General features: G+C 46.3%; 1 protein-coding gene across 1 annotated transcript in view; it reads right to left on the bottom strand.

Annotated features, from left to right (window-relative positions):
- The window catches only part of LOC144792796 (uncharacterized), an 844,113-nt gene that overhangs the window by 447,408 nt on the left and 369,773 nt on the right, over positions 1-26,932 (bottom strand). The window contains exons 38-41 of the mRNA XM_078667999.1: positions 26,390-26,512; positions 15,614-15,742; positions 11,608-11,736; positions 2,651-2,779 (exon numbers count right to left, since the gene is read on the bottom strand). Coding sequence (XP_078524125.1) covers positions 2,651-2,779; positions 11,608-11,736; positions 15,614-15,742; positions 26,390-26,512 — 510 coding nt within the window. The remainder of the gene's footprint in view (positions 1-2,650; positions 2,780-11,607; positions 11,737-15,613; positions 15,743-26,389; positions 26,513-26,932) is intronic.

The raw sequence follows: 26,932 nt of genomic DNA, 5'->3' as shown, positions 1-26,932 counted from the left end.
ATGGTTCAGGTTTTTCTCTCCAACCGCCAGCAAACTATCTGGGCCCCACCTTTTTCTGCCGCGATGCCGCCTCTGGAGGTCGGAGTTCCGCAGGGCTGATTTTGAGCCCTTCGCTCTTTAACATCTATATGACCCCTCTGGCGGCACTCGCGGAGGATTTTGGGGCCCAGATCGTGTCGTATGCTGACAACACACAACTCCTGTTCACCTGCGACAGGGGCCACGACTTTGACGGGGCGTCTATTCGGGGCTGCCTTGGGGCTGTGTTTGGCTGGTTCAGTCGTAACAGCCTCAAGTGCAACTCTGCCAAATCCGAAGTGCTCTTCTTCGGTTGCCCCGCAGACCCCAGATGGAAAGAATGGTGGCCTGCCGCCATGTTTCCTCCTGACAGCGACTCAGGGGCTGCCAAAAATCTGGGCATCCAGGTTGACAACCGCCTCTCCTTCAGGGCCCAGGTGTCGGGCCTGGCCGGCAGATGTTTTGCGATCCTGAAGATGCTGAGGAAGTTCCTGTCGCTCCTATCCTTAGAGCACAGAAAGACCACGGTGCAGGCCTTGATTGGCTCTCGCCTTGACTATTCCAATGTTTTGTACCTTGGCCTGCCGGACTTCCTCTTATCGCGTCTCCAGGTTGTGCAGAACTCTGCGGCCCGCGCCATCTTTGGCCTCACTAGGAGAGCCAGGGCCAGTGAGCTCCTCAAAACCCTTCACTGGCTGCCCATAAAGAAGCGGATCACTTTCAAGGCCCTGACCATCGCTTTTAAAGCCCTTCATGGTATAGGAGCCCGCTATCTCCAGAAATGGATCAACTTCTATCTTCCTTCTAGATCCCTGCGCTCCTCGACCCAAGCCACGGCAGTCACTCCTATGATCCGTCGTGGTCGCTGTGGGGGGCGCTCTTTCAAACATCTTGCCCCCCGGCTGTGGAACGCTCTTCCTCTCTCTCTCAGATCTAGCTCTAATCTGCTGCCATTCAGAAAAGATCTGAAGACCCTGCTTTTTACTCAATAAACCGCCCCCTCTAAGCTATGCTCTTTTCGCTCGTCCCTTTCCTCCACTCTGGACGGTGAGGCTTCGCCAGCGCCGGGACACTCCTTGGAGTAGCCGTGCGCTATTAAAGCACCCCCCATAACATAACATAACAATGCTGTTTGGCGCTATTTTAATTAAAAACATTAAAAAACAATATCTGCACGTTCCCTTTTGGGATTTGTGTTGTTTTGGTATCATTTTAGTTATCACACTATTTTCCAGTTTGGGATTTGTATTGTGTTGTGTTTTCACTTTATTACTGCTTGCTTGCTCTATACATACTTCACAAACTGCCTCTAAGTTAAGTCTGGCTGCCTTTGTGCCACGGTACCCAGGATTAAGCACATGTTAATTTAGTGACTTTGAGGGTTCACCCTGACAAGGACTGTGGATATTACCCAAGGTGGGAAGTCACCCCCTCTTGGCTAACAGTCCAATTTCTCACAATGATTAGCATGATTACAACAGGACCCTAAGATACACACTGACAACACCATAAAGCTACAGCTGCAATGATGTGAGACAGTTAAATGCTCAGACCTACTTGGGGGTCAGACAATCTGCTCAAAAATCAGCTTCAAAGAGGTACCACGGGGCACTTAAGTCACAAACAGCCCCTGCGTCAGTTCAGGAAATATCAAAAAGAGTCCCCCACATCACATTTTACAACGTTGGGTGGGAGGCAATTTTGAGACCTACCCATGGTTTTGCCAGTAGGATCTGACTTTCCAGGATCCGATTCATAGCCCTTGTTTCCGACCAAATCGTACACAGGTCTGAACTACCGAGTATGATGTGAAGATTGCATACGTGTTGACTGAATCGGTCCCATAACTCAAACCTGTCCGTACGACTCGTTCGTAGCTGAATCGTGCCGTGCAATGGAGCCAAATATTGACCGAGTGAGTACGATACACGATTTGAACTGCTGCTTTGCCTCTGTCTCAGCGAGCTGAAACGGCTGTAGGAATCGTAGTTCAGGGCGCCGTAGCAGGCTCCACTTCAACCAGGGCCCTCTGAATCTGTCACGGGTTGTGCCCATGTGTCCCCCCGATCCAGGCATGCACAGTGTGCTGCCACAGGGTGTACGTTTTTCCCCACCAACCCCCTTTTGCTATGGGAGCCCGTGTACACTTCTGTACACAGGCTCCAATAGAGTTCAATGGGAGTCCGAGCAAACCGAGTCCGTAAGCATACAGCTGCATCGTACTCGCTCGTTCAGACTCCCGGAGCACGTTTCGCTCAGAAAGCCTTCCGGATCCAAGTGGTACAGAGGGCTTTCCTAGCAAGATCGGAATTTGGCCCTTAGTGTGAAGAGTTCTACATGTCAGCTGACAAGGGACATAGATGAACAAATCTATCTACAATGAAATATACTTATAGGTGATTGGTATTTTTTATAGCGGGAAGCACATATGTCAGGGTCTCTGGCTCAACATAGATGTTTTATTCATCAAGCATTCTTGTTTGCCAAAAGGACCTTTCTACAGCTGGACAACAGCTATAAGAAGCCGTCTGAATATGCTTACTTTTTATTCAGGAAAGAAAAGAGCCAATAGTCAATGCAAAGCAAATAAACATGATTGTTGTCAACATTTGCAGTCAGTATCCTGCCTCACCTATGCAGTTCACACCATCTCCTTGGAACCCAGGTTTGCAGGAACAGTGATAGGAGCCTCCAATGTTGGAACAGATCCCGTTGCCCTTGGAGCAGTTATTCAAAGTATCATTGGAGCACTCATCGATATCTGTGGAATTAATGGTGATTGATTAGTGTGCCAACTTTGGGTCATATCACACCTTTTAGCAAAAATAGATGCCCTTCAATGGTGAACCTTTCTCACTCAAGAGTGACAAGTTGATAAGATCCAGGAAAATTGTGAACTTTCAATCAAGAAACATCTCTGTATGCAGTATATTGCTTGATTTCCCTCACTCAATAATTACGCCCCTCTTAGCAGCGTAAGAAAACAAGTTACTTACCTGTAACTTTGGTTCCCCAGTATTGGTAACTTTCATAGATTCCCATGCTTTTGTATCATTCCCCGTCGTCGGAATGGGAGTCTCGGTAACAAAAATACCATAGCAGTAGGTACAAAAGAGAAAGAAAAAGGCCTAGGCCTCATTCCCTTTTGTAGCATATCACCCTCTTTTTGTAAAAGAGACCAAACTTAGGCATCAGCCAATCAGAAGAGCCTCACCCCTTAGAACCCTCCTGAAGGAACCTCAGAGCCTCAGATTTTCATAGCTGTTGTGTAACAGTCACCATATTTTCTGTAGGCTGAGCTTTCCTCGGGGAGGTGGGTGGGCGCATGGGAATCTATGAAAGTTACCAATACTGGGGAACCAAAGTTACAGGTAAGTAACTTGTTTTCTTGCCCCAGTATTGGAACTTTCATAGATTCCCATGCTTTTGTATCAGAGTAGCAAGCAGTTAGCAATAGAAAACACATTTTGTGTAACAAATACATTGTAATAGCCAACATGACATAAAGATACAAAATGTGCAAAATAACGGAAGGTGGGATAGAAAGAAAAGCTCACCAATTATTGGAAGATGTTCCTCAGGACAGCCTGGCCCACTGCCGCATCCTCTTGCTGTAAGGATTCCAAGCAGTAATGCTTAGTAAAGGTGTGGACGCTGCTCCAGGTAGCAGCTCTGCAAATGTCCTTAATCTGCACCCCCGCAAAGAGGGCTGTTGAAGATGCCACTGATCTTGTGGAATGTGCCCGAACCCTGCCAGTCAGTGGTTTCCCTGCTGCAGTAAGGCAATGTAGAATTGCACTTGTAATCCATCTTGCTATCCCCTGTTTTGACAGTGGGAGACCTTTGCTTGGACCACCAAAAGCAACAAACAATTGAGAGGATTTCCGAAATCCTTTGGTACGATCCAAATAGAATTTTAACCCCTTCGATGCGGATGACAAAGCCAGCTCGTCATGGGCGTTACCTGCGCTACGCGGATGACGAGCTGGCTTTGTCACAAACCGCGCGTTTTTCAAAATTCAGCGCACAGCGGGAAAACCCGCTAGCGCGGTAGCGGTTAAACATCGTTGTACATCCAGAGAATGCTGCGACTTCTCCGCTGGTGTAGCCGGTTGAGGAAAGAACGCGTTCAGAATAACCGGCTCGTTCAAGTGGAAGTCTGAGGGTACCTTGGGTATGAACTTAGGGTTAGTTCTCAAGATAACAGTGGGGCATATTACCTAGGGCCTTATCGCCACTTTAGTGGGAATTTTTCCCGCTAAAGCGGACATAATTTTATCGCCCTATTACCTAGCTGTCGCTAACACCAGTTAGCGACAGCTAATAGGCGATAGCGATCATCTTGGGGCCCGCTTTGCATGTCAGCGATAATTATCGCTAATGACATGCAAAGTGGGCGTGCCAAGATGTTTGCGACTGGAAACAGTCGCTAACATCGCTATCTCCTATTACCTACTTTTGGAAATAATCGCGCTAAGCGCGATTATCTCCAAAAGCTAACGCCTGCAAAGAGCAGTTCTTAGCAATGTTATCCAATGGTAGGTGGATAACATGGCTAAGAGCATTTGCTCTGTAATGCATGAATATCGCTGACTTTACAGCGATATTCATGCATTTCGTCCGATTTTTATCGCTTAGGAGATAAACCTTGATAATTGCAAGGTTTTTAAGCGATAAAAATAGGCGAAGCACAGCGATAAAATTCTTGCCTCTAACCAAGCTTAGCGATAATTATCGCTTATTCTTGGTAATATGCCCCAGTGTTTCTTTTAAATTGCAGGGAAGGCTCCTGGATTGTAAGAGCCTGCAATTCTCCAATACATCTTGCCGATGTGAGGGTGAGAAGGAGAGCCAATTTCCATGAAAGGAACTTCATGTGAGAAAGATGAATTGGTTCAAATTGGTTTTTCATGAGTTGAGTGAGGACTAGATTTAGGTGCCAAGTAGGAGGCGGAGGCCTCACTGGAGGATAGACCCGGAACAAGCCCTTGAGAAATTGCTTCAAAATCCTGGAAGACCACAACGAATGTTCAGACCGTCTGTATCTCGAAATGGCTGCCAAATGAACCTTTATGGAAGAATAGGCCAGCCCCGACTTAGCCAGGGACAAAAGATAAGGTAGAAGCTGATGAGGCTTTGAAGCAAAGGGGTCAATTCCTTCTCTCCTGCACCAAATACAAAATCTCTTCCATTTAAAGCGGTAAGTCCTGTTCGTGGAAGGAGCCCTCGCCTGGGAGAAGACTTACTTAATTTCTTTTGAGATGGGGAGATTCATAAATTCTCGCTGCTCACGAGCCATGCTGTCAGGTGTAATGACTGTGGATCTGGGTGCCAAACCTGTCCTTCGGACATTGTGAGGAGATCTGCAATAGTCCTCAAGGGAGAGGAGGAGCTAGCGACAACAGATGGAGCTCCGTCTACCAGAACTGTCTCGGCCAAGCAGGGGCTATCAAGATCATCCTGCATGGTTCCACCTTGATCTTCCTGATGAGCCGCGGGATCAGAGGGATGGGGGGAAAGGCGTAGACAAATGTCCTTGACCAGGCTATCGAAAGTGCATTCCCCAATGATCCTCAGTGGTGAAGCCTGCTTGCATAAGACCGGCATTTCTTATTGGTCTTTGTGGCAAAGAGATCCACTGCTGGTCTGCCCCACTGGCTGAAGACCTCTTCTAGAACTCACTGGTTCAACTTCCACTCGTGACTGACTGAGGATAACCTGCTCAGCCTGTCCGCATTCTCATTTAGGACTCCTGGCAAGTGTTCTGCCTTCAGCGATATCCCGTGAAGGATCGCCCATTCCCAGATCTGTTGAGCTTCCTGCGACGACGGAAGAGATCTGGTTCCTCCTTCCTTGTTTATGTAATGCATGGCCGTGGTGTTGTCCATTCTGATGAGCACTTGTGAACCTCCTAGGCGAGGAAGAAAGGTTTTATTGCTCTTAGTTCCAAGAGATTGATGTGGAGCCGTCAATCGTGAGGAGACCAATGGCCACTGACATGTAGGTCTTGCATCACTGCTCCCCAACCCCTTACTACTTGAGGAGACGGATCGCTTAGGAAGGATAGACCTTGGGACAAGTTTCTCTGATCTGTCTACCATAAGGCCACTCTTCTCATCATTGGAGTGACGGTCACCCTGTCGTCGAATGATCCGTGAATCTGTTTCCATTGGATGTCTAGTTGTTCCTGCAGAGGACGCATTCTCAGTCTGCAGTGAGGAATCAGAGGTATGCATGATGAAATTACCCCCAGAAGAGATTTGTAGCGGCGTACTGAAAGACACCTTCTTTTTTGTAAGTCCCAAGCCAAGGTCTGCAGTTTTTCCCTCCTTTCCAGGTTTGGGAAAGCCTTTGAGAGTTTTGAGTCCAGGATGGCTCCCAGGAAACGTGCCTTTCTGGACGGAACCAGGGATGATTTGCCTTTGTTTAAAGTGAGTCCCAGATTTTGAAACAAGTTTGTACAAGCCTGAACAGCGTCCCGTGCTGCTTCCCTGGACGGAGCCTTCAGCAATCAGTCATCCAGGTAGGGGAAGACTTGAAAATAGTTCCTTCGCAGGAATGCTGCTACTGGCGCCAGCACCTTCGTGAAGATCCTCGGGGCTGAGCGAAGACTAAAGGGTAAAACCCGGAATTGAAAGTGGCTCTTGGCTACTGTGAATCGTAGAAACCTTCTGTGTGCTGGGTGAATCGGTACATGAAAGTACGCATCCTCGAGTTTGAGCGTGGCCATGAAATCCCCCGGATTGATCAGCCGCAAGATGTCTTGAAGAGAGACCATCCGGAAAGACAGGGAGATGAGATAGGTGTTGAGCTCCCTGAGATCTAAAATGGGGCGCCATTTCTCCAGCGTCTTCTTTACCAGGAAGAACCTGGAATAGAATCCTTGTCCCCTTTGGTCGGAGGGAACTGGCTCTATAGCCCCCTACTGGAGCCTCTGATGAACTTCGAGCCGCAGAAGACGCAGGTGTTTCGATGGAATGGCTGCAGGGGGCTTGGGTGGTGGGATTTGCGTAAATTCCAAGGTATGGCCTTTTCGAATGATGTTGAGCACCCAACTGTCCGATGTTATCTTGGACCAATTCCGAAGGTATTTGGTTACCCTGCCTCCAACTGATGACTTCTTGGAGGAGGGAACAGTAGGAAGAGCCAGGAGGCCGCTATTGTCGCTTGGACATATCACGTCCCTGGCGAGCCTGTTTCCCCTTGTTGTAAGGCCTGGAGTAATTAGAGGATTGGCCCTGCCTTTGTTGATAAGGCTGGCGGTATTGATGGGAACCAGAGCAGTAGGATGAATATCGCTGTTGCTGATAGGATCCTCTGTAGTTCGTCTCTCTGCCTCTGGACCCTTTAAAAGGAGTCTTGCGGTACTGAAGCGTACCCAAAGATCTGGCGGTCTCAGTGTGTTTTTTGATGTCCTGGAGAGTGTCGTCAATTAGCTTTCCGAATAGTGCTTCCCCATCAAAGGGAAGATCTAGGACCTTATTTTGGATCTCAGGTCGAAACCAGGTCACCTTCAGCCACCCCTGGCGACGGAGGACTGCAGCCCCAGCCAACGAACGAAACGCAGTTGTGCCAATGTCCATGGCACAGTCAATGATCTCCATTGAAGTCGCCTCTCCCTCTTGTAAGATCTTTTTTGCCTCTGATTTCGATTCTGGAGGAAGCTGATCAAGGAACGGAGTGACATCACACCAAAGGTGGCGGTTGTATCTGCCCAATATTGCCAGGGCATTGGCTGCTCGAACCAGAAGACTCGCCATCAACGAGAATCTCTTCCCAGCATTGTCCAACCTCCGCCCTTCCTTGTCCGGAGGAGTTGTTAAGGTAGCAGAGGGGTTGCGGGATTTCCCCTGCGCCGCTTGCGAATTAACTGAGTCCGGTTTTGGGTGGCCCGTTAAGGCAGCTGGTCCATCGTCAGGTGCTTTGTACTTTTTATCTAGACGCGGTAGCAGAGGGACCACCGTCGCTGGGTTCTTCATAGCCTTAAGGCCTTCCTCCCACAGATGTTGCACTATGGCTATGGACCTTGTCGTCTTCCGATAAGGTTCCTTGAAGCCATACAAGAAACATTCCGTGGCCACCGCAGGCATAGCCAACTTGAACCTGCCAGCCGCTCTTTCCATCAGCTGATGAAAACCCCCTACGTCCGCTGGCGGGGAATCCACCGGATCCGGACATGGGGATGGAGGGTCCGGAATGATGTATTCATCCCATTCAGTAGCTTGATCAGTGTCATGATCCGAATCACGATCCTCATCCGAGGAATCATCATGGCTGTCTGCAGGTCTTAAACGCTCTTGCGGAATTGTTGCCTGTGGCTGAGGGGACGCCTGAGCAGGTAATTCAGGAGCAGCTGCTGAGGCAGGAACTGAGACAGGTGCTGCTGGCACTGCTGGAGCCAGAACCGGCCTTGTAGCCTTAGATTTGTAGTCCTGCAGCATCTTATGCAGGTCCTGCAGGAAGGAAGATGGTACCGTAACCATGTCTTCACCTGAATAATGCTATGATTGGGCAGCCTGATGATGATAACCATCTTCCTGGTCATACCCTCCTTCAGAGTCCGTACCCTGACACTTGACCAGAAGTTGAGAGGGACTATCAGCGTAGCCATATGAGTCCTGATCATCCTCATGTGACTCCTCTTCATCAAATAGCAGAGTTGGTGGCAAGGGGGTTACTCTCCCAGGAGATGTCATCTCCGGCGTAATTCTTGTGACAGAAATAGTGATCCTTTTCTCCGATGCCAAAATCGTACTGTGCGTGTAGACGTCGTCGACTCTGTCGAAGGAACATGCCTCATGGACGCTTGTACACTCGACGACGAGATAGGCTCGGTCGATGTCGCCGACGATGAAATTGTCGACGATCCAGCCGACGTCGTTGTTAAAGTTGTCGTCATCGAGGCTCTCGTCTACGACACCATCGTCGTAGACTCTGTCACCCTCGTCGTCGACTTCGCCGTCGACTTAGCTGTCGACGGCGCTGTAGTCGTTGACACCTTCGTCGATGATGCTGTCGTCGGTGACCCTCCCGCCGACGCTGTTGGAACTGTCGTCGACGCTTCCTTTCTTGACGACGATCCCTTCGTCGTCGAATGTTCCGACGACGAGCCCGTCGACGGAACCAATTTTAACTTCGGGTTCAATTTCTTCGTCGACCGGCCCTCCGTCGACGACTCCTTCATCGTCGAGGACTTGGAACTCCTGTCATAAGATTGTGAAGAGGGTTTCTTGAAGGCTGGATCAGTCTGAAAACCCTAAGAAGGCATAGAAGGTCCTACCCTCTCCTTTTCACTATGGTGAGGAGATTCGCCTGAACCTAGGCTCTCAGACTCTCTGGGGGTCTTTTTTGAGGCCTTAGAAGGATGTTCCACAGAAGGAGACGGGGAACCCCTACCCCTTTTGACTGACCTTCTAGATGACACAGCTGACGATGAATCCTCACTGTCACTGGAAACTCCGTGTTTCCTTTCCTTCTGTTTCTGAAGCCAGGTCAGAAGTCTACCAGCACGATCCCGGAGGGTCTTGGTAGAAAAAGTGCGGCAGATCTTGCAGTCCTCTGCCTTATGATCTGGATAGAGGCAATAGATACAATCCTTATGTTTATCCTCCACAAACAACCTTTTCTTGCCACAGGTGGAACATGGCTTGAAAAGGGCCTTCTTCTTTTCCTTGTCAGCCATCCTTTTACAATCCTGAAGAGAAAACTTGAAGAAAAAACCTTTGAAAAGAGATGAAATGAGCAGAGTTCAAAAGAGACTCCCTAAGCACAACGTGTGGTAGAAAATCTGAGGCTCTGAGGTTCCTTCAGGAGGGTCCTATGGGGTGAGGCACTTCTGATTGGCTGATGCCTAAGTTTGGTTTCTTTTACAAAAAGAGGGTGATATGCTACAAAAGGGAATGAGGCCTAGGCCTTTTTCTTTCTCTTTTGTACCTACTGCTATGGTATTTTTGTTAACGAGACTCCCATTCCGACGATGGAGAATGATACAAAAGCATGGGAATCTATGAAAGTTCCAATACTGGGGCAATCTTAAATTCCATTTAGAGTTTAGTTTTTGTTTGACTTGAAATATTACAGTACCAATTTCAAACTGATATTCAAGAAAAATAAACCTGAGGCAGAAGATGTAGTCATGGGTTTTCTGCAACAGATATCCAATGGAATAGATGAAGGTCTGCTATCCATAGCAATTCGAAGCCCTCTTCCATACATTTCATTTGCAAGATGGACTCTTACTCTTGTGAACCTTTGAACTTTTTTTCAAAGGTTCCCCAACGGAATCCTCTACTTCCTGTCTCTCTTTGTTGGCTTTCCTTGTTGGAGCTGGCATTCCATCTGCTTATTATCTCCAGAAAATGGAATTTCCTTTGCTTTTTTCTATGTGACCACAAAAGAAGCCTTGGCTCACTGTCCATGAGGAAGTTTGATGAAATTGTGCGGCAATGCTTGCAATTAACTTGTGCTGAACACTCTGGTAGCTTCACACAAAAGCAGTCAGGTTTAAGAGCAATGCTTTCATTTGTTTAGCTTATGATCAGGATGTAGACAATGTAAGCATTTCTTATGTGGGTCATCAGAGAAGAGTATGAGTTCACCACAGGACTTGCAGACTAAAAACATTTTCTTATGACACAGTGTCCTTCTTTAGTAAATAACAACCAAGATGTTACCTTCTCATTGGAGTTGGTTGGAGTTCAGTCAAAGGTCAAAGATTGCTGAAAAAGCATTTGTCTGATTGAAGAATTGAGCAGAGTTTAGGCAGTCTTTCTTCATGACGTGATTAGAAATCAGAGGTATGGTGGCCCTTGAGGGGAAGGTTGATTCCCGAGCTGATCTCTGATTGGTTGGAGTTGCTCTTTCTAAAACAAGCTGAATAAGTGTGCAAAGTCACTTGTTTAATTTACCTGTTCAATGCTTATCTTTATACCACTTATGGTTTTTATATTTGGAGGAGGTTTATATAGCTTCAACACAGCCTAAAGGTATCTGAGTGCTTTACATGAGCACCAGTTGCATTACCGATGGACGCTTTCATTTTTAGGCACAGAAAGATAAAGTGATTTGCCCAGAATCACAGGATGGTGAACCTCCCACTAGACTCAAACCCGGTTCCCCAGCCTTCACGTCAGCCGTTCAAGCAGTTACACCACATCCTCTATGGTTACTGTGGGACTTCCACCTCAACGACGGGGAAGATTCAAGCATTTGAATGTATGAAACTTTCAGTTTTGGAAAAGTTTGAAAACAGCATTACTGTAAACAAAGAAACTTAATTTTGATGCTGTGGTGCACCGAAAACATTGGCCAAATCATAAAGGATAGTGTGCCCATTATATGTGTTCTAAAGCAAGTCAAAAGCACACATCTAGATTATAAAAGCAGTGGAAGCAGGAGCACGACGATTTTCCTTAAAACTGCCAAATATGTTTTCTATTAAACTACTGAATATTTATTTTTCCCTTTTTCACCACACAACCACAAATCAGATGATAGTGATTTAACGCAGACAGCATTGAGGCAAGAGGCATGTGATGATCTAACAAACCTCCCTGTATTTCACCAGTGCCATAAATCTCTTGTCCTCACCTGCACAGTGCACACCATCTCCTTGGAACCCTGGCTTGCAGATACAGAGATAGGAGCCTTCAACATTGGAACAAATTCCAAAGGTCTTGGAGCAGGTATTCAAAGTATCACTGGAACACTCATTGATATCTGTGAAAAGAATGGTAATTGATTAAGGCTTCTTACCTTATGACTTCTTCAATCTGAGTGCAGATTAATCGTGAACTTTCAATGACCATGACTTTAGTCTAACTCCTCCTATTACATTTTCAATCTAGGATATTGAGTAAATTGCAGCTCAACATTTTCAGCATTTCCTTCTCTATTGAGATAATCATTGGTGACGCAATGCATAAGGATTTGTGTCTGACTAGGTGTTTCTTACTCTTGCAGTATAAGTAAGCTATAGCAAAATCTTTGTGAATTGGAGCTTTGGAGTTTACTTGGAGAAGACATTACTCTGCTTGAGTGGAGCAGTTTGATTCTACAGGTGTATTATGCTTTTACGGGCAAACTGCACAATGTAATTCCTATTTCTATTGGGTAAAATAAGTCCTTGGGGATGTTGGACAGCTGCGGAACCACAGTGAATAATTATGTCTCTCTGCTCATACTATCCAGCAGAGGATGGTCAGTATGATCTCCCCACTAGCAACTATGTTTCTGGAGTACATAACACACACCACTGTATCCTTAGAAAAATCACTGAGGGGCCGATTACAATTTCGGTTGGAAAGCCTCTGACCCCTAATCGCAAGCTTTCCGACCGCGGCCGGAGGCTTTCCGACCGACACGGTCAGTTTGTTATCTGACCGCCGAATTACGATGTCTGGGGTCGGAGAGTAAACCAGCCGGTCATTCCGACGAGGTTCCGACCGACTCTTGGAGTCTTCTGGCCGGTCGGACCCGCACCGTAATCCCCTATGAACAGCGTTTGCGCCGTTGGGATTAGGATGTCGATTTTCATCAGCCTTTCCATGCCGGCATTACCCACATGAAAAGGCTGTCAGAATGCAACTTTGGGGGCCCCTAGCAGGGCCCCCTTGCCTCCGCGGCCTACGGTTGGTGGCCAAGGGGCTACCTAGGGCACCCCCCCTGTAAATCCCTGCACTGTGAGGCAGGCACCATGGGGTGCCTTCCACAGGGTGTAGGGTTTTACAAACAAACTCATTTCTTTATGGAAGCCTGTATTATGGCGGGTTTACAGCGTAGCACAAGTTCCCAAAGAGAAAAGGGAGTATGCGACCGAATAGTGTTCGCTCGCATGGTAATCAGGCAGTCGGTCCTGAGATCGCCACAATGTCAGTCAAGGGATTCTCAGACCGACATCATAATAGGCCCCTGAATGTCATCTCCATGTAAACTAAGTGAAACGTTTAACTTTAGTCTTTTTAGATATACAAAACTGAAATTCGTTGGCTAGAAAAGCACAGAATAATACGCCTTTTGCTGCACTACAGCAAGAGAGGGCTGAGTCAAGCACACAACATGACTCAATATGATTGTAGGAAATTACTATCTTTTGAGTGATGTACTACCGTATTTTACTCTAGCTGTTTTTGCTGGCTGTAAAACTCTCAGACCTTAACTCTGCTAAGCAGTAGTAAGGTGTGTGTACGCCCCTTTTTAATATAGTTGAATTTGCCTAATTGGCATATTTAACTTGCCATAGGCCCCTAGTATATGGTACAAAATGTACCCAGAGCCTGGAAGTTAAATGCCATTAGTGCAGACCCTACTGTGCCCTCCAGGGTGGTGTGGCAGAATATTGAGTTAAAAATATCAAGTGAGAGTAATATTGAGTTAAAAATATTGTGGAATGGAAACATTGAGTGCCAGAATATTGGTGTCAAGAATATCGAATTTAAGGTAACTAATATTGATTTTTATTATTTGTATATGTATTTAGTTATATATTTTATATGTATATAGTGTGATTTATTTTTTTAATATTGTTTATGTGTGTTAATCCATTTGTTAAAATTGTAGCAGTTATTTAAAATGTTTAAAGTAATTTATATTATTTTTTGTACCGTGGCGGGCTGTGGATTTATAGGGGTATAGGGTGGAAAGTAATTTAATTATAATACATTAATGTTTATTTTTTTGTAAAATATTATTTAATTAATGATTCACTTTGTTAATTGTATAGGACATTTTCATTGTTAATTAATATTACTTATTTCATTGGATTTGATTATGTTAATATTGTAAATAATGTTTTTTAAATTAATTTTTATATAGTGGTCTGGGGTAATTGGGGTATAGGGTGGAATGTATATTACTTTAAATTAATTGTTAATTATTGTTAAATATTGAATTGACCATTAATTATGTTAATATTGTTAGTTTCTTTTTTTTATTAGTAAGTTGTGGGATTTATGAGTGTACAGTTTTGGCAGTTATTTAATTGTAAATAATTGGTTTTTTATTAATATGAATTATTTTATCAATATTTAGGCTATTTGTGTACGTTTTTCTTATTTTAGGTGTGGGATGTGGGGTCTGTAAGGGTATAGGTTGGGAACTAAATCAATTTTAAGTTATGAATATTTAGAATTCATTTAAATAAATGTTTTATATTTTATTGTGTCAATTATGCATTTATTTAATTCTACATTTTAGGAGTATGGTGTATATTTTGAATGTGTATGTTGTGGAAATTTAAATACATTTAATTGCATATTTAATAGTTTTAACAAACTATAAAAAAAATGCTAATAATTATTTATGTTAGTATTGAAAAATATGCGTATAACTACATTTAGTTTATGAATTTAATGTATTAATACATACATTTTAAGGGAATTTTTTATATGTAAAAAAATATAAATATATATATATATATATATATATATATATATATATATATATATATATATATATATATATATATATATATATTTCAAACAAATAAATAAACTAATATTTTAAATAATATAATTAAAAAAATTAAATGCTCAGAGCTTCTTGGGGTCATACAATCTGCTCAAAAAACAAATTCTAGGAGGTACCACAGGGGCACTTAAATCACAAACAGCATCTGTGACAGTTCATGAAATATCAAAGAGTCCCCCACATCACATTTTACAATGCTAGGTGAGAGGCAATTTTAAGACCTACTTATGATTATGCCAGTGGGATTTGACTTTCCTGGATCCGATTTGTAGCCCTTGTTTTCAACCAAATCGTACACAGGTCCGTATTACCAAGTATAATGGGAAGATCGCGCTTGTGTTGACTGAATTGGTTACGGAACCCAAACATGTCCGTACGACTCATTCGTAGCCGAATCGTGCCATGCAATGTATCCGAATACCGACCGAGTAAGTACGATGTACGATTCGGACTGCCGCTTCGCCTCAGTCTCAGCGAGCTGAAAAACAGCTGTAGGAATCGTAATTTGGGGGCATCGTAGCAGGCCCACATTCACCCAGGGCCCTTTGATTCTGTCACAGGGTGTGCCCATGGGTCCCCCGATCCAGGCATGCACAGTGTGGCGGGCACCAGTGTATGCTTTTCCCCACCCACCCCCCTTTTGCTATGGGAGCCTGTGTACATGTCTGTACACAGGCTCCCATAGAGTTCAATGGGAGTCCGTAAGCATATGGCATCGTACTCGCTCGTTTGGACTCCCGGAGCACGTGTCGCTCAGGAAGCCCTCCGGATCCAAGTCGTACAGAGAGCTTTCCTAGCAAGATTGGAATTGGGCCCATAGTGTCAAGTGTTCTACATGACAGCTGACAAGGAACATAGATGAACAAATCTATCTACAATGAAATATACGTATAGGTGATTGTTATTTTTAATAGCGGGAGCACATAAGTCAGGCTTTGTGGCTCAATATAGATGTTTTATCCATTGTGCATTCTTGTTTGCCAAAAGGACATTCTACAGCAGGAAAGCAGCTATAGGAAACAGCCTGGATATGCTTACTTTTTTTATTCAGGAAAGAATATAGCCAATAGTCAATGCAAAGAAAATAAACTTGATTGTTGTCAACATTTGCCGTCAGTATCCTGCTCACCTGTGCAGTTCACACCATCTCCTTGGAACCCAGGTTTGCAGGAACAGCTATAGGATCCCCCAATGTTGGAACAGATCCCCTTGCCTTTGGAGCAGTTATTCAAAGTATCATTGGAGCACTCATCAATATCTGTGGAATTAATGGTGATTGATTAGTGTACCAACTTTGTGTCATCTCACGCCTTTTAGCAACAATAAATGCCCTTCAATGTTGAACCTTTCTCACTCGAGAGTGACAAGTTGATAAGACCCAGAAAAATGTTGCACTTTCAATCAAAATCATCTCAGTATTCAGTGCAAAGCTTTATTTCCCTCACTCAATGATTAGCCCTTCTTAGCAGAGTAATCCTAAATTCCATTTAGATTTTAGTTTTTGTTTGACATGAAATATTACAGTACCAATTTCAAACTGATATTCAAGAAAAATAAACCTGAGGCAGAAGATGTAGTAATGAGTTTTCCGCAACAGATATCCAATGGAATAAATGAAGGTCTGCTATCCATAGCAATTCGAAGCCCTCTTCCATACATTTCATTTGAAAGGATATCTTATCGGCAGTCCATATCGTCTCATATGAAGCAACTTAAATTTTCACAGTAGACGGTCCAACAAACTGAACCCACGTTAAATCAAGTGAGCATAATAAGAATGATAAAGAGAGGGAGTTGGCTAAATAGAGACTTAGGGGCTGATTACGTTGGCAGGCAGATGTATTGGAAATATGACTGCCCGACATGCTGTCGACGGTCCAGTAAGAGGCATTACAATGCAACAGCCACTACAGCTGTCGCAATGCCTATGTTTTGCATTGCGGAGGGTGCTGCTAGTCACAGTACCCACCGCAATGCAAAATAGGGACACCTGACATAGCCCTGCACTATGTGGCAGGCACAGGCCTGTCAGAAGGTGCCCAGGATATGTAGGGGGCACCATAGGTGCCCACAGTTTAGGGCCAGGGGGAAAAGGGGCCCACTACGGGCCCTTTCAGTCCCTTTCCGCCTGCCTGTTCATGGCGGGTTAACCGCCATGAACAGGCGGGCGATAAGGGACATCATAATCCCTACAGCAGTGCCTGGTAGGCACAGTCACCATTGTAGGGATATGATTCCCCTCCGACTGGCTCAGAACTGTGGCGGTTGGTCTTTCCGACCGTCAAGAAAACACACGCCATTGTAATAAGGCAGACGTGAAACCTGCATACGATGGCGGTGAGATCATAATTAGGTGCTAAGAAACTGCTGACTTTAAAGGAAAATCCTCAATTTGTCCAACAACTGTATGAGGAAAGTAATTCTCAGGCAAACTAATAGAATGGAGAGCCAAAGCAGGTACATCCAATAAGGCAATCACCAATAACTGTGGCTCAATGATGGGAGATAATCTCACAGGCAAGACACAAATAGACCAAACATGCTTTACAAGGAATTTCAAACTCCTACAGAAGAAGAGCTAGATAGGTTTCTAACTTTAACTATAATTCCCACTGTAGGCACATGTCCCTTTTTGACATGGTTACCCCCACCTTTTGCCTGGTATCTGATGCTACTTTGACTGAAAGTGTACCGAGTTCCTGCTAAAATTGTTGTGGAAGAAACAACAAACATCATAGAAAACTTCAGTAGACAGAGTGGAGGGGAGGGGGAAATGGGGGGAGAGGCAGTCAGGCTTGCTCTCGGAGTCAGTCGGCTTGAATGATAATGCAGTTATGCAGTATATCGGTGGAGAAACTGTGTATGCCCGGGACTATGGGGTGAGCCCTGATGAGATGGTATAGCGGAAAGAAGACTAGCAACTGGAGGATGAGGGGAGATGACTAGGGATGGGGGGAATGGCACTGTGGTCATGATTGGGAGTGGGGAAGGTGTTGGAGAGTCAGATTACAAGGTAAGTAGGTAGACCCGATATAGGAGCCACATATCCTTGGGACTTGATGTTCAGGGGTTGTAATGTAGAGCATATCTCACTGTTCATTTCACTGTAGGTCATACTTTGGAGCAGGGTGGAAATGACCTCCCCAGTGTAATGCAATTTACCTTTTGGCTATTAATAGGGCAATAGTTATAAATCTGCAGAGGCAGCTCGGGATGTTAGAGACATTTCCCAGCAGGGCCAGCATGGGGGATGGTTCAAGGGTTGTGGATATCATGAGTAATAATGCTTGAAACACTGATGCCCTATAGTTGTTGAACTCGGGGCAGGTCCATGTCATGTGGGCAAAATCAGCTCTGGGTGAGTGGCATTTGGTGCATTCTGAGGATCTGGACGCATCGTACTTGGCCATTTCCATGGGGGTGACATAGGATCTATGGACAAATCGGAAATGGAGGAGCTTGTGGCGATGTTTAGGAGATACAAGTTTTATTTGTGTGCAGCTATGTGCCTAGTCCTTGTCAGAGAGTGGGTGTCCCAGGTCTTCCTCCCAGTGATGGCGAGACCCTCCCTATCATGCACATGCTTTAAAGCTATAGAGGAGCTCTAGAGTTTAGTGATCAGATTGGAGCCATCTGGGTTTGCTATGAGAAGCGGAAATTCCACAGGTGATAATGGATAGGACAGCATTACTGTACACAAAATTCTGTGCAGTCTAGTGAAGATGTATCTGTTCATGTTTGATCATTCTATGTCCTGAGTCATGTCAAGCTGTGTTTCAATGTGGCCATTTGGAAAAAGGTCACCAAAGGTGCGCAGACGCAGTTTTTGCAGGGAGCGTTGCACCAGCCTCTCGGATGTTTGAAGAAAGGGTAATTTAGGGGAGAACAGGGAGTCAAAGCCAAGTAATCTGATGAGTTTGCACCAGGCCCAGCATGTTGTGGATAGTGTTTGAACGTCAGGTGGGTCTAGCTGGATTCCTCATAGTAATATAGCATTAGGGGGTATAGGGTCTGCTAAATCCTGCTCAGGCTTATTATACGGTATGTGGGCATCGGGTTGAAACCAATAATAGGCAAACTGAGCCTGCAACACGAAATAGTACAAGCGGACGTCAGGGACGGCAAATCCACCTCATTCGTAGGGGAGCCTGAGACTGTCCCATCACTTATAACATTGTTCAGTGAGATAATAAAAAGGTGGCCCTATTCTTTCAACCTCTAAAGGAGTAATCCTGATTTGCTTCACCAAGAAAGATAGATATGAACTGTCACAGACCATTCAAGCCTTTCAGTTCTAGGTATAATATTTTTATGAAAATGTCAGCAACACTGGCACCTGAAATTAATCAACAAAGATAAGAACTGCTTCATCTCAGTCCACCAGTTGTAGACCAATACACATTATGGGGTAGATTAGGATCGCGGACGGACTTGAGTCCGTCCGCGACCCCAGAGGAGGAGGGAACGTCCGCATGGGCTACGGCGTTCCTTCCGTTCAGATTAGGATGTGACCGCCAGGGTGGCGGTCACATCCTCTATCTTTAACATTGCGGCGGGTGCAGCTTCAAGCTGCACCCGCCGCAATGTTAAAAATCAATGCATCGCATTTGCGTGCACAAAGCGGCAGGCACCGTGCGGTGCCTGCTGCTTTGTGCACGCAAATGCAGGGGGGTACCATAGGTACCCCCATGTGCACCCCCCACTCCCCCCTTCACCCAGGGGGCCCGTAACGGGCTCCCGAAGTGAAGGTCCGTATGCTTTTCCGCGGCGGAAAAGCCGCCGCGGACAAGCATACATTTGACACCATCCTAATATGGCTGGCGGTGTCTGATAGACACCGCCAGCCATGTTAAAGCTTTTCCGCCGCGGTCGGAAGGCGACCGCGGCGGAAAAGCAGCGGACAGATTTCAAGACCCACCGCCATCCTAATATGGCGGTGGGTCTTTTGAGGCTCCGCAGCGGTTTTCCCGCATCCTCCAGGCCGGTGGTGGCTTCCGCCGGCCCGGAGGATGCAGGAAAACCGCGATCCTAATCTACCCTTATGTTATGAAAATGATGGAGTGTTTTACAGTTAGTTAAACCGCTGCAAGAGTTCTATTTCTTGCCGCAGAAAAGGCAATTGACCTGGTGAGTTGGATATAACTTTTCAAAGCTATGTGAAAAATGGGCTTCCCTGACCAACTCATCAGGTCAATAGCCCAGATCTATGAGGGATTATCCGCAACTCAATCACTAAATGACGCTGCAACAGAGCCCATAGCAATAATCACAGATCCCAGAGCCCCCTAACTAAAACTCTAAGCAGATTATCTAGCACTTTATTTAAAAAATGACACCATTGTAATTGAAAAGATATTTGAATTATTTGCTTCATTTACTACATTGGGTAGCTAAAGGTCAACAATGAAAAAAACTGAAGTCTTACTTTTTAACACCAACAAATTTGTACTTCGTTGTGGCGGGCGGTGCTGAGAGCACCGCCCGCAACAATGCTAAAAATGCAGGATGCGCCCGCCAGTAATATGTAACCAAAAAATCAAATCCATACTAAACTAAATAGATGGGAGAATCTGACTATATCCATAGTAGGAAGAGTTTCAATAGGGAAAATGCATATATTACCATTGAAAAAGTCACTTACCTTTGGTAACGCTCTTTATGGTCGAGACTCGGGGGGCCCGATTCACAGAACTAACTGAAGACAAAATCCTAAACTTACTACTTTTAGTATTCACAGAAGTTAGGATTTTGTCTTAAGTTTGTCTTAAGACAAACTTAAGACAGACTTAAGACAGACTTAAGTTAGGATGTTGTCTTAAGTCTGTCTTAAGTCTGTCTTAAGACAAACTTAAGACAAAATCCTAACTTCTGTGAATACCAAAAGTAGTAAGTTTTTGTCTTAAGTCATTTCTGTGAATCGGCCCCTATCTGACCGAAGATTCCTCACCTTTTGGATATTCCCCTGTCATCCGCCTGGATCTGAAAACTTTTGAGCAGAACCTCTGCGTGGTGGTAGGTGTTGCCATGCGGGTCAACACTGATGCCGTTCCAACCCGGAATTGATATGCGGTGCCCATTTAGGCGCCACTTCTGAGTGCTGATGAACAGGTTACTTACCTTTGGTGCAGATCCTTGCTTTAGAATTATCCCCAGGAGTCAGAACGGGTCTGGAATTGTTTCGTGAGCAGTACCCAGCACACCGGTAAATGGAGTTGTTCGGATCGGCTTGGATGATAAAGCCTGAAGCTCACTGACCCTCCGGGCATATGTTATTGCCACTAGGAAGTTCGTCTTGATGCTAAAGAACTGGGCAGGATATTTGTACATTGGCTCATTAGGAGCGCACATCGGAAAAGGGAGCACTAGATTTAGGTCCCACTGAGGCATAATGAAGGGTGAAAAAGGAAAATTGTTGCAGACCTTTCAAAAACATATTTACAACATGGGGATTTGAAGAGGGATGGCTGGTCTGGCAACTGCAGAAAGATAGCCCTTTAAAGTGCCCAAAGCAGAGCCCTGCCTGGCAAGGGAAAGAATAAGAGATGGACCTGAGAGAGGGGAGCAGAAAAAGGTCAACCTGTTTCTCTGCACACCATGCCACAAACCTGCCCCAATAATAGGTGTATAATGTCTTGGTAGATGGACGCCTGGCTACCAAGATAACATTGCAGCCTTCGGGCGGGATGTCAAAAGCTGTCAACTGTTACCACTCAATCTCCATACATGAAGGCAGAGCACTGACAGGTTCGGGTGGAGACCTACCCTGCTGCTAAAACAGAAGATCCTCCTGAAGGGGCAGCCTGATCGGAGGGCCGATTGCCATGCTAAACAGCTTGGGATACCAGATTCTACGGGCCCAGTCCGGAGCCACAAGGATGACTTGGATTTGGTCATTTCTGATCTTCTTGAGCATCCTAGGCAGGAGTGGTATGGGCAGAAAGGCATACAGGAGGCTTGAGCTCCACTCAAGACGAAACATGTCTCAGAGCGAGAGCTGCCTTGGGAACATCAGTTTGCAAACCTGCTGACAATGTGCCCTCTCAGCAGTGGCAAACAGATCTAACCAAGGCTCTTCCCACTATTGGAAGGGACCTTGCACCACCTCCGGATGGAGTTGGCACCTGTCATCTGTTGGGCATCTTTGGCTGAGTTCGTCCAATCTGGCATGCAGAGGACCCGCCATGTGTTCAACCACCAGGGATATGCCCTGATGTTCCAGCCATGCCCTGAGATGCTGGGCCTCTTGACAAAGGGTCCACGACCTCATCCCACTCTGTTTGATGCAGTACCACATGGCTATGGAGTTATCAGTGAACCCCTGCACCAGCCTTTCACTGATGGAGGGTATAAAGGCTGTCAATGCCAGCTGGCTCCCCCAGGGCTCCACTAGGTTGATGGAGAGCCTGGATTCTGTTCGTAGACCAGAAGCCTATAATCTCCACCTCTCCCATATGGCTGACCCCATCCTAGGAGTGACACATAAGTCACTTCTGTCAGATCAGGTTGGGAAAGAGGGAGAGGTCTGCTGCTGGCCCAATCTCAGTTTGTTAACCACCACTGCAGACCTTTTTCAGTTCACTCTGAGATCTGGACCTCGTCGGAGAGATTCTCCTGATGCTTCATTTTGAGTTCCGCGACCAATCCCAAGACTTTCATCTTGACCGGGATTGAGTCTGTCGCGGTGTCGCACATCAAGCGGCAAGGAGCTTGAGGGACCGCTCCGGCTAGGCTTTGGGGTGCATGGTGCTGCAGCGGATGCAGGTCTTCACGTCATAGGCATGCTTGAGGCACCAGAGACAAACAAGATGTGGGTCCGTCACCGACATCTGTTGGTGGCGCACTACAGGACTCGAAGCCGGCCTTCCTACTCAATATTCCTGCCACACTAGGAGAAAAAATCTTGAAAAAAAGTTACAAAAGAGTCCGTCAAAAAAAGACTGGGCGTAGCTCTCTCAGGATCTACGCTGACTGGCACAGAAAGAAAATAACTTATGTCAGCACGTGGAACCTGCGCCTATATAGGCACCGTGGACGTCATTTCGGCGCGGATGACACTGACGCCACTCAGAGACAAATGACAAAACATTTCCAGATCCAGTCTGACTCCTGGCGATAATTCTATGGTAAGAAATATGTCAATTGCTTTTGAGGCTGACCCCACCTCCAGAAGGAAGGAGAACCACACCAGCAAATTGGCTTTGACCAGAGTGCAGATTCCTAGACTTGAGATCTTAATAATAGATATATTCCAAGTCACAAAACATGGATGATGGGTCGGTCAGTGAGGGATCTGTGTCGTTAGACAGTCTTTACCAGAAGGAGCATTACTGAAGGCAAGTAACTTGTTCTTTTGCTAAAAACTGCAGAGTCCTCACCTTAAAAATAGTTACCAAAGCAGTACCAATTAGGAGGTGGGTTTGTGACCTGGCGCAAGCCAAAATTTCATGTAGGACCAATCTTGCAAAATGCCTCTCTCTGCAAACCTGGTTGTCCAGAAAGTATAGGGTGACGCCCACCTAGCCACTTGGCAAATGTCTAGGACAGGAATTCTGTGTGCCAGTGCAATGGTAGCAGCCTGGTGGAATGAGCTTGCAGTTCTTCCAGAGACAGTTTTTTTGCCAATATGTAGCAGATCTTAAATGCAGCAGGAGAGGGTCCTTTCTGCACAGCTTTGCCTTTTCTTGCTCCTTCGTACCCCTCTAAGAGCTGATAGTCCACTTGGTGTTCTTTAGTATGATCGATGTAAATGCTCAGAGCATCTTTTGGAGTCACTACTCCGCCTTGGAGGGGTGAGCAAGAGCACAGAACACCGCCAACATGAGGTGTTACCTGGGTTGCAGCACAAACCTCCATGGCCCACCTCACCCTATCACAGTGCTGTCATTCAGGTTCTCTTAGACGAGGCACAGCTGTGTGAAGGAGTCCTATGTCGGCCTGGGCAGAGTTCACGGAGAAGTGACCAAAAAACTCTGCCGCGCTAAGCGAGTTCCGCAAGCAGCTGAGTTTTTTAGTTCGCGCACGTTTGCATAGATTTTTAGCACCCGAGTTGGAAAGTCAGCACAAACAGCTCTATCTGCAGTGCAAGAGAGTGCTGTTTCTTTCTGCCGCTTGAGTACATTTTCTACTTTAGCGGTATCGTCACCACTGCGAACAGATCGTTTCTTAACATGAATAGCCATGACTATCGGCGACTACCTGAGTTGAGAAATATCACTGGGAGGTGGTCTAGGATTAGATTTCCCTCGCTTTCTCTCACCAACTTAATGCTGGCGAGCGCGGGAAAATCTCTGCGTGGAGTGCGGAAAACTCTGCAAATGGACTGGAATTCACCGCCCAGGTCTAGTTCCAAATTTCTTGGGGAATATTCTCAGCCTGCAGGGTGCCATCCGAGCAAACATGGATACGTTCCCCTCTCACCTCTGCAGGGGATCTGGGTTGCTGAGTCGATGCTGCTCAGTTCCTGGCCGAGCAGCGCACACCATGATATTTTGGTTCTCGCCATTCTGAAGTCCATTTTTCTCATCTCAGGCCTTTGTATTTCCAGCCAGTTTGCTTCCTCTTGTAGCGATTCGTAGAAGTACATTTTACCATTGTGTTGAATGCCGAGCTTGGCTGTGTACATCCAGCTCTATTTTATATTGTGCTCTTCCATCTGTCTCTTGACTGACATAAAGTTCTTGTGGAAAACCTGTACTCTCTGCATGTAGTCAGGGTAAATTTATGATTTTTTTCTCCATAGCTTGGAGGGCTATGGATGTGGACATTTTGAAGGATTGGATCTTTATCTGTATAGTTGAACATGCAAGCTATAGTTGCTTAAGGTGGTGCACCAGGACAAGCTGTGGGCACAAGCACCCTATGTGTACATTCAATGGAAAAGAACATAGAGGGCTGGAGGATGCTGAAGGGCGGTCCAGATGGAATAGCCTGCGCTTCCTTGTGTTCCCGGAAGCGCAGGCTATTCCATCTGGACCGCCCTTCAGCATCCTCCAGACATTCTTCCATTTGCGTTGCACTGCACGTGTGTCCCGTGCTCTCCATGCCACTGGAATCAAGCAATCCAGGCTGATGAGGGCTGAAAGCCCGAAACCGGTCCTTGGATGCTTGTTTCCAGTCCAGGGAGGACCTGGCTTGGCAGTTCGGGCTGGGCTGTTCCCATGGGGCACAGGGTGAAGACTGATTTGCATATGGCTGGGTCCAAACTGGAATGGAATGACGAGCAACAAAACGATGGATTTAGGCCCAGATCTCTGTACTGGGGTGAATGTATGACATTGTTCTGCATTCTGTCCATCAACTGTTGTTTTTGCACTGCATTTTAGGCACATTACCATAGCCTGGAGGTCTTTAACATCTATTAGGAGGGTGGTGACCTCAGTACTTGTAACTCTTTCAATGACCTTGAGGCAATACAGTCTCAGGTGATTTATGTCCATGGCCACCGGGTCCATTTTAGTCTCCAGCATTACTCTGAAGCATTGTATAGGATCCAGGATCTCCATGGTGCTCTGCACTGGATCCGTAGGCTCCGGGCCACCTGGCTTCCTGGTCCTATCTCCTGGGGGGCCTGCATCAGGTATGGTATATTGTACAATTGTATTAGATTGTGCTCCCTTCTGGCCCTTGCCCTTCACCAATGTGGGGCTCAAGCAGGAGGACTGTGCCACAGGGAGGGTGTTCTGTTGGCAAGCAAGAGCATGAGCTGCCACGCTCAGCCCTCGATGTCTGCCAAGCACTTTACATCTCGCCTCAACTATACCGAGACGTGGGTCACCACTTTTCGGGCACAGGGCGCAGTCACACTGGTTCTCAGGCCCAGCGTCCAGACCGCAGAGTGCTCCCACACTGACAGCGTTTTTTATTCGTGCTCCCCAGGTTGAGCGCTGATGCAGTGGTCAGGTCTCTCGGGACCTGCTGCCGCCACCAAAGCACTACCAGGCCACCTGTGACTGCAATAATATGTGGCCCCCGGGCTCCATGTTACCTTCAGCCTCTGTAGGCAACCAGCAGGCCTCAACCAAGTGGGCAGCAGATGCGAGTGCCACTCCCCCCAGCAGCGGTGTTTCATTGCTGAACTCCGCCCAAGAGCACCACCATTTCTCATTGTGGGCCCCCCTTAGCCCACCAGGATCACTTCACTGCTTGCCTGTTTCCTCGGTTGCTGGGAGGAATGTAAGGTAGCGCAAAGGGCGTCACAAGACTTATTCAGGCATCCCAACTCGCAGCCACCATCAGTGGCATACCTCACCCAAGGCCGCCATCTTGAGTGGCACTGCCGGCGGGGTTCGGCTGCTTGTTCAGTGCCTTCTCTGGTCAACTTTGCGCTCTGAGGGATATGCTGTCTGAGTTACAGCAGCACCCCTCACTGCAGCCCGCAACTGGCCCATGGCCGCACTACTCCTGGTTCACGCCGTCCCCCAAGAACACCGCCTCATTCAAGACCGCTCCGCAGCCGGACCTTCACAAGAGCCTGTCTGGCTCCCACACAGGGGCAGGAGCTCATTTTGTGGAGGTCCAACGAGTGCTCCATGGCGCCTCAGTGTATGTGCCCAGATCTGTGGGATTTAAATGCCTTATGTGTGTCAGTATGCAGCAGGATTATGCTCCCCTTGGCAGGAGCCACTGCAGGTCATGTCTAGTAGTCCATCTTGGTTAGCCATGCCCCCCACAATCTGCTATACTTGCAGATTACCCGGAGCTGTAAGTCCAATCTACAAGTGGTAATGTTCACTGCTTCTGCATAAACCGGATTCAATACTGTGCAGATTTTCCACCTGTATACCATTTCACAGCCTTGAATGCATTGTCTGTATCCCTAATAACAGTTGGATCCTCTTTACAAATGAATATTATTTACCTTATCTGTGACACAAATGTTTATTCTATACTTTGTAAGATCACATACCTTGGCATACTGAGTTAACGTTGACGTATCCAGCTATGCATCTGCAGCTGTAATTGCCAGGTGTGTTCTGACATTCCTCTGCCATACCTGTGCAGTAATGACCCAAGGCACACTCATCAATATCTGTGAAAGACAACAGTTAGATTTAAGGCATTTGTCAAACCTTTGCCTTTTATGTACAAGTAAGGGTATTGTTCAGAAAAAGAGATACAACATATGCATTGCATAAGGAGCATCTATTGCACTAACTCAAACAGTTGCAACCTGTGGCTTTTGGAGGAAACAATAGTGAGTGTATTTTGAGTAAAAAGAAAACACCTGGGGGCTTATTTACAAGCCCCTTGTGCCATCGGTGCATCACTTTTTTGGACGCACTGTTGGCGCAGTGTGCCTGCCCATATTTACAAGGCCATGCAAAGTCACCCTGCGTGGCTTGTCATGGCCTTGTAAATACAACCCCTTTTCACGCATCAGTTTGTGTGAAAGGGACCTGCCAAGGGTGTTGCTGGGAGTATTCCCACTCAACACCCATGGATTTTGCCA

Source organism: Lissotriton helveticus, chromosome 11, assembly GCF_964261635.1.
Source record: "Lissotriton helveticus chromosome 11, aLisHel1.1, whole genome shotgun sequence".
Taxonomy (NCBI): Eukaryota; Metazoa; Chordata; class Amphibia; order Caudata; family Salamandridae; genus Lissotriton; species Lissotriton helveticus.
Note: the sequence above shows the minus strand (reverse complement) of the source record. Positions and strands in the feature narration are given on the sequence as shown.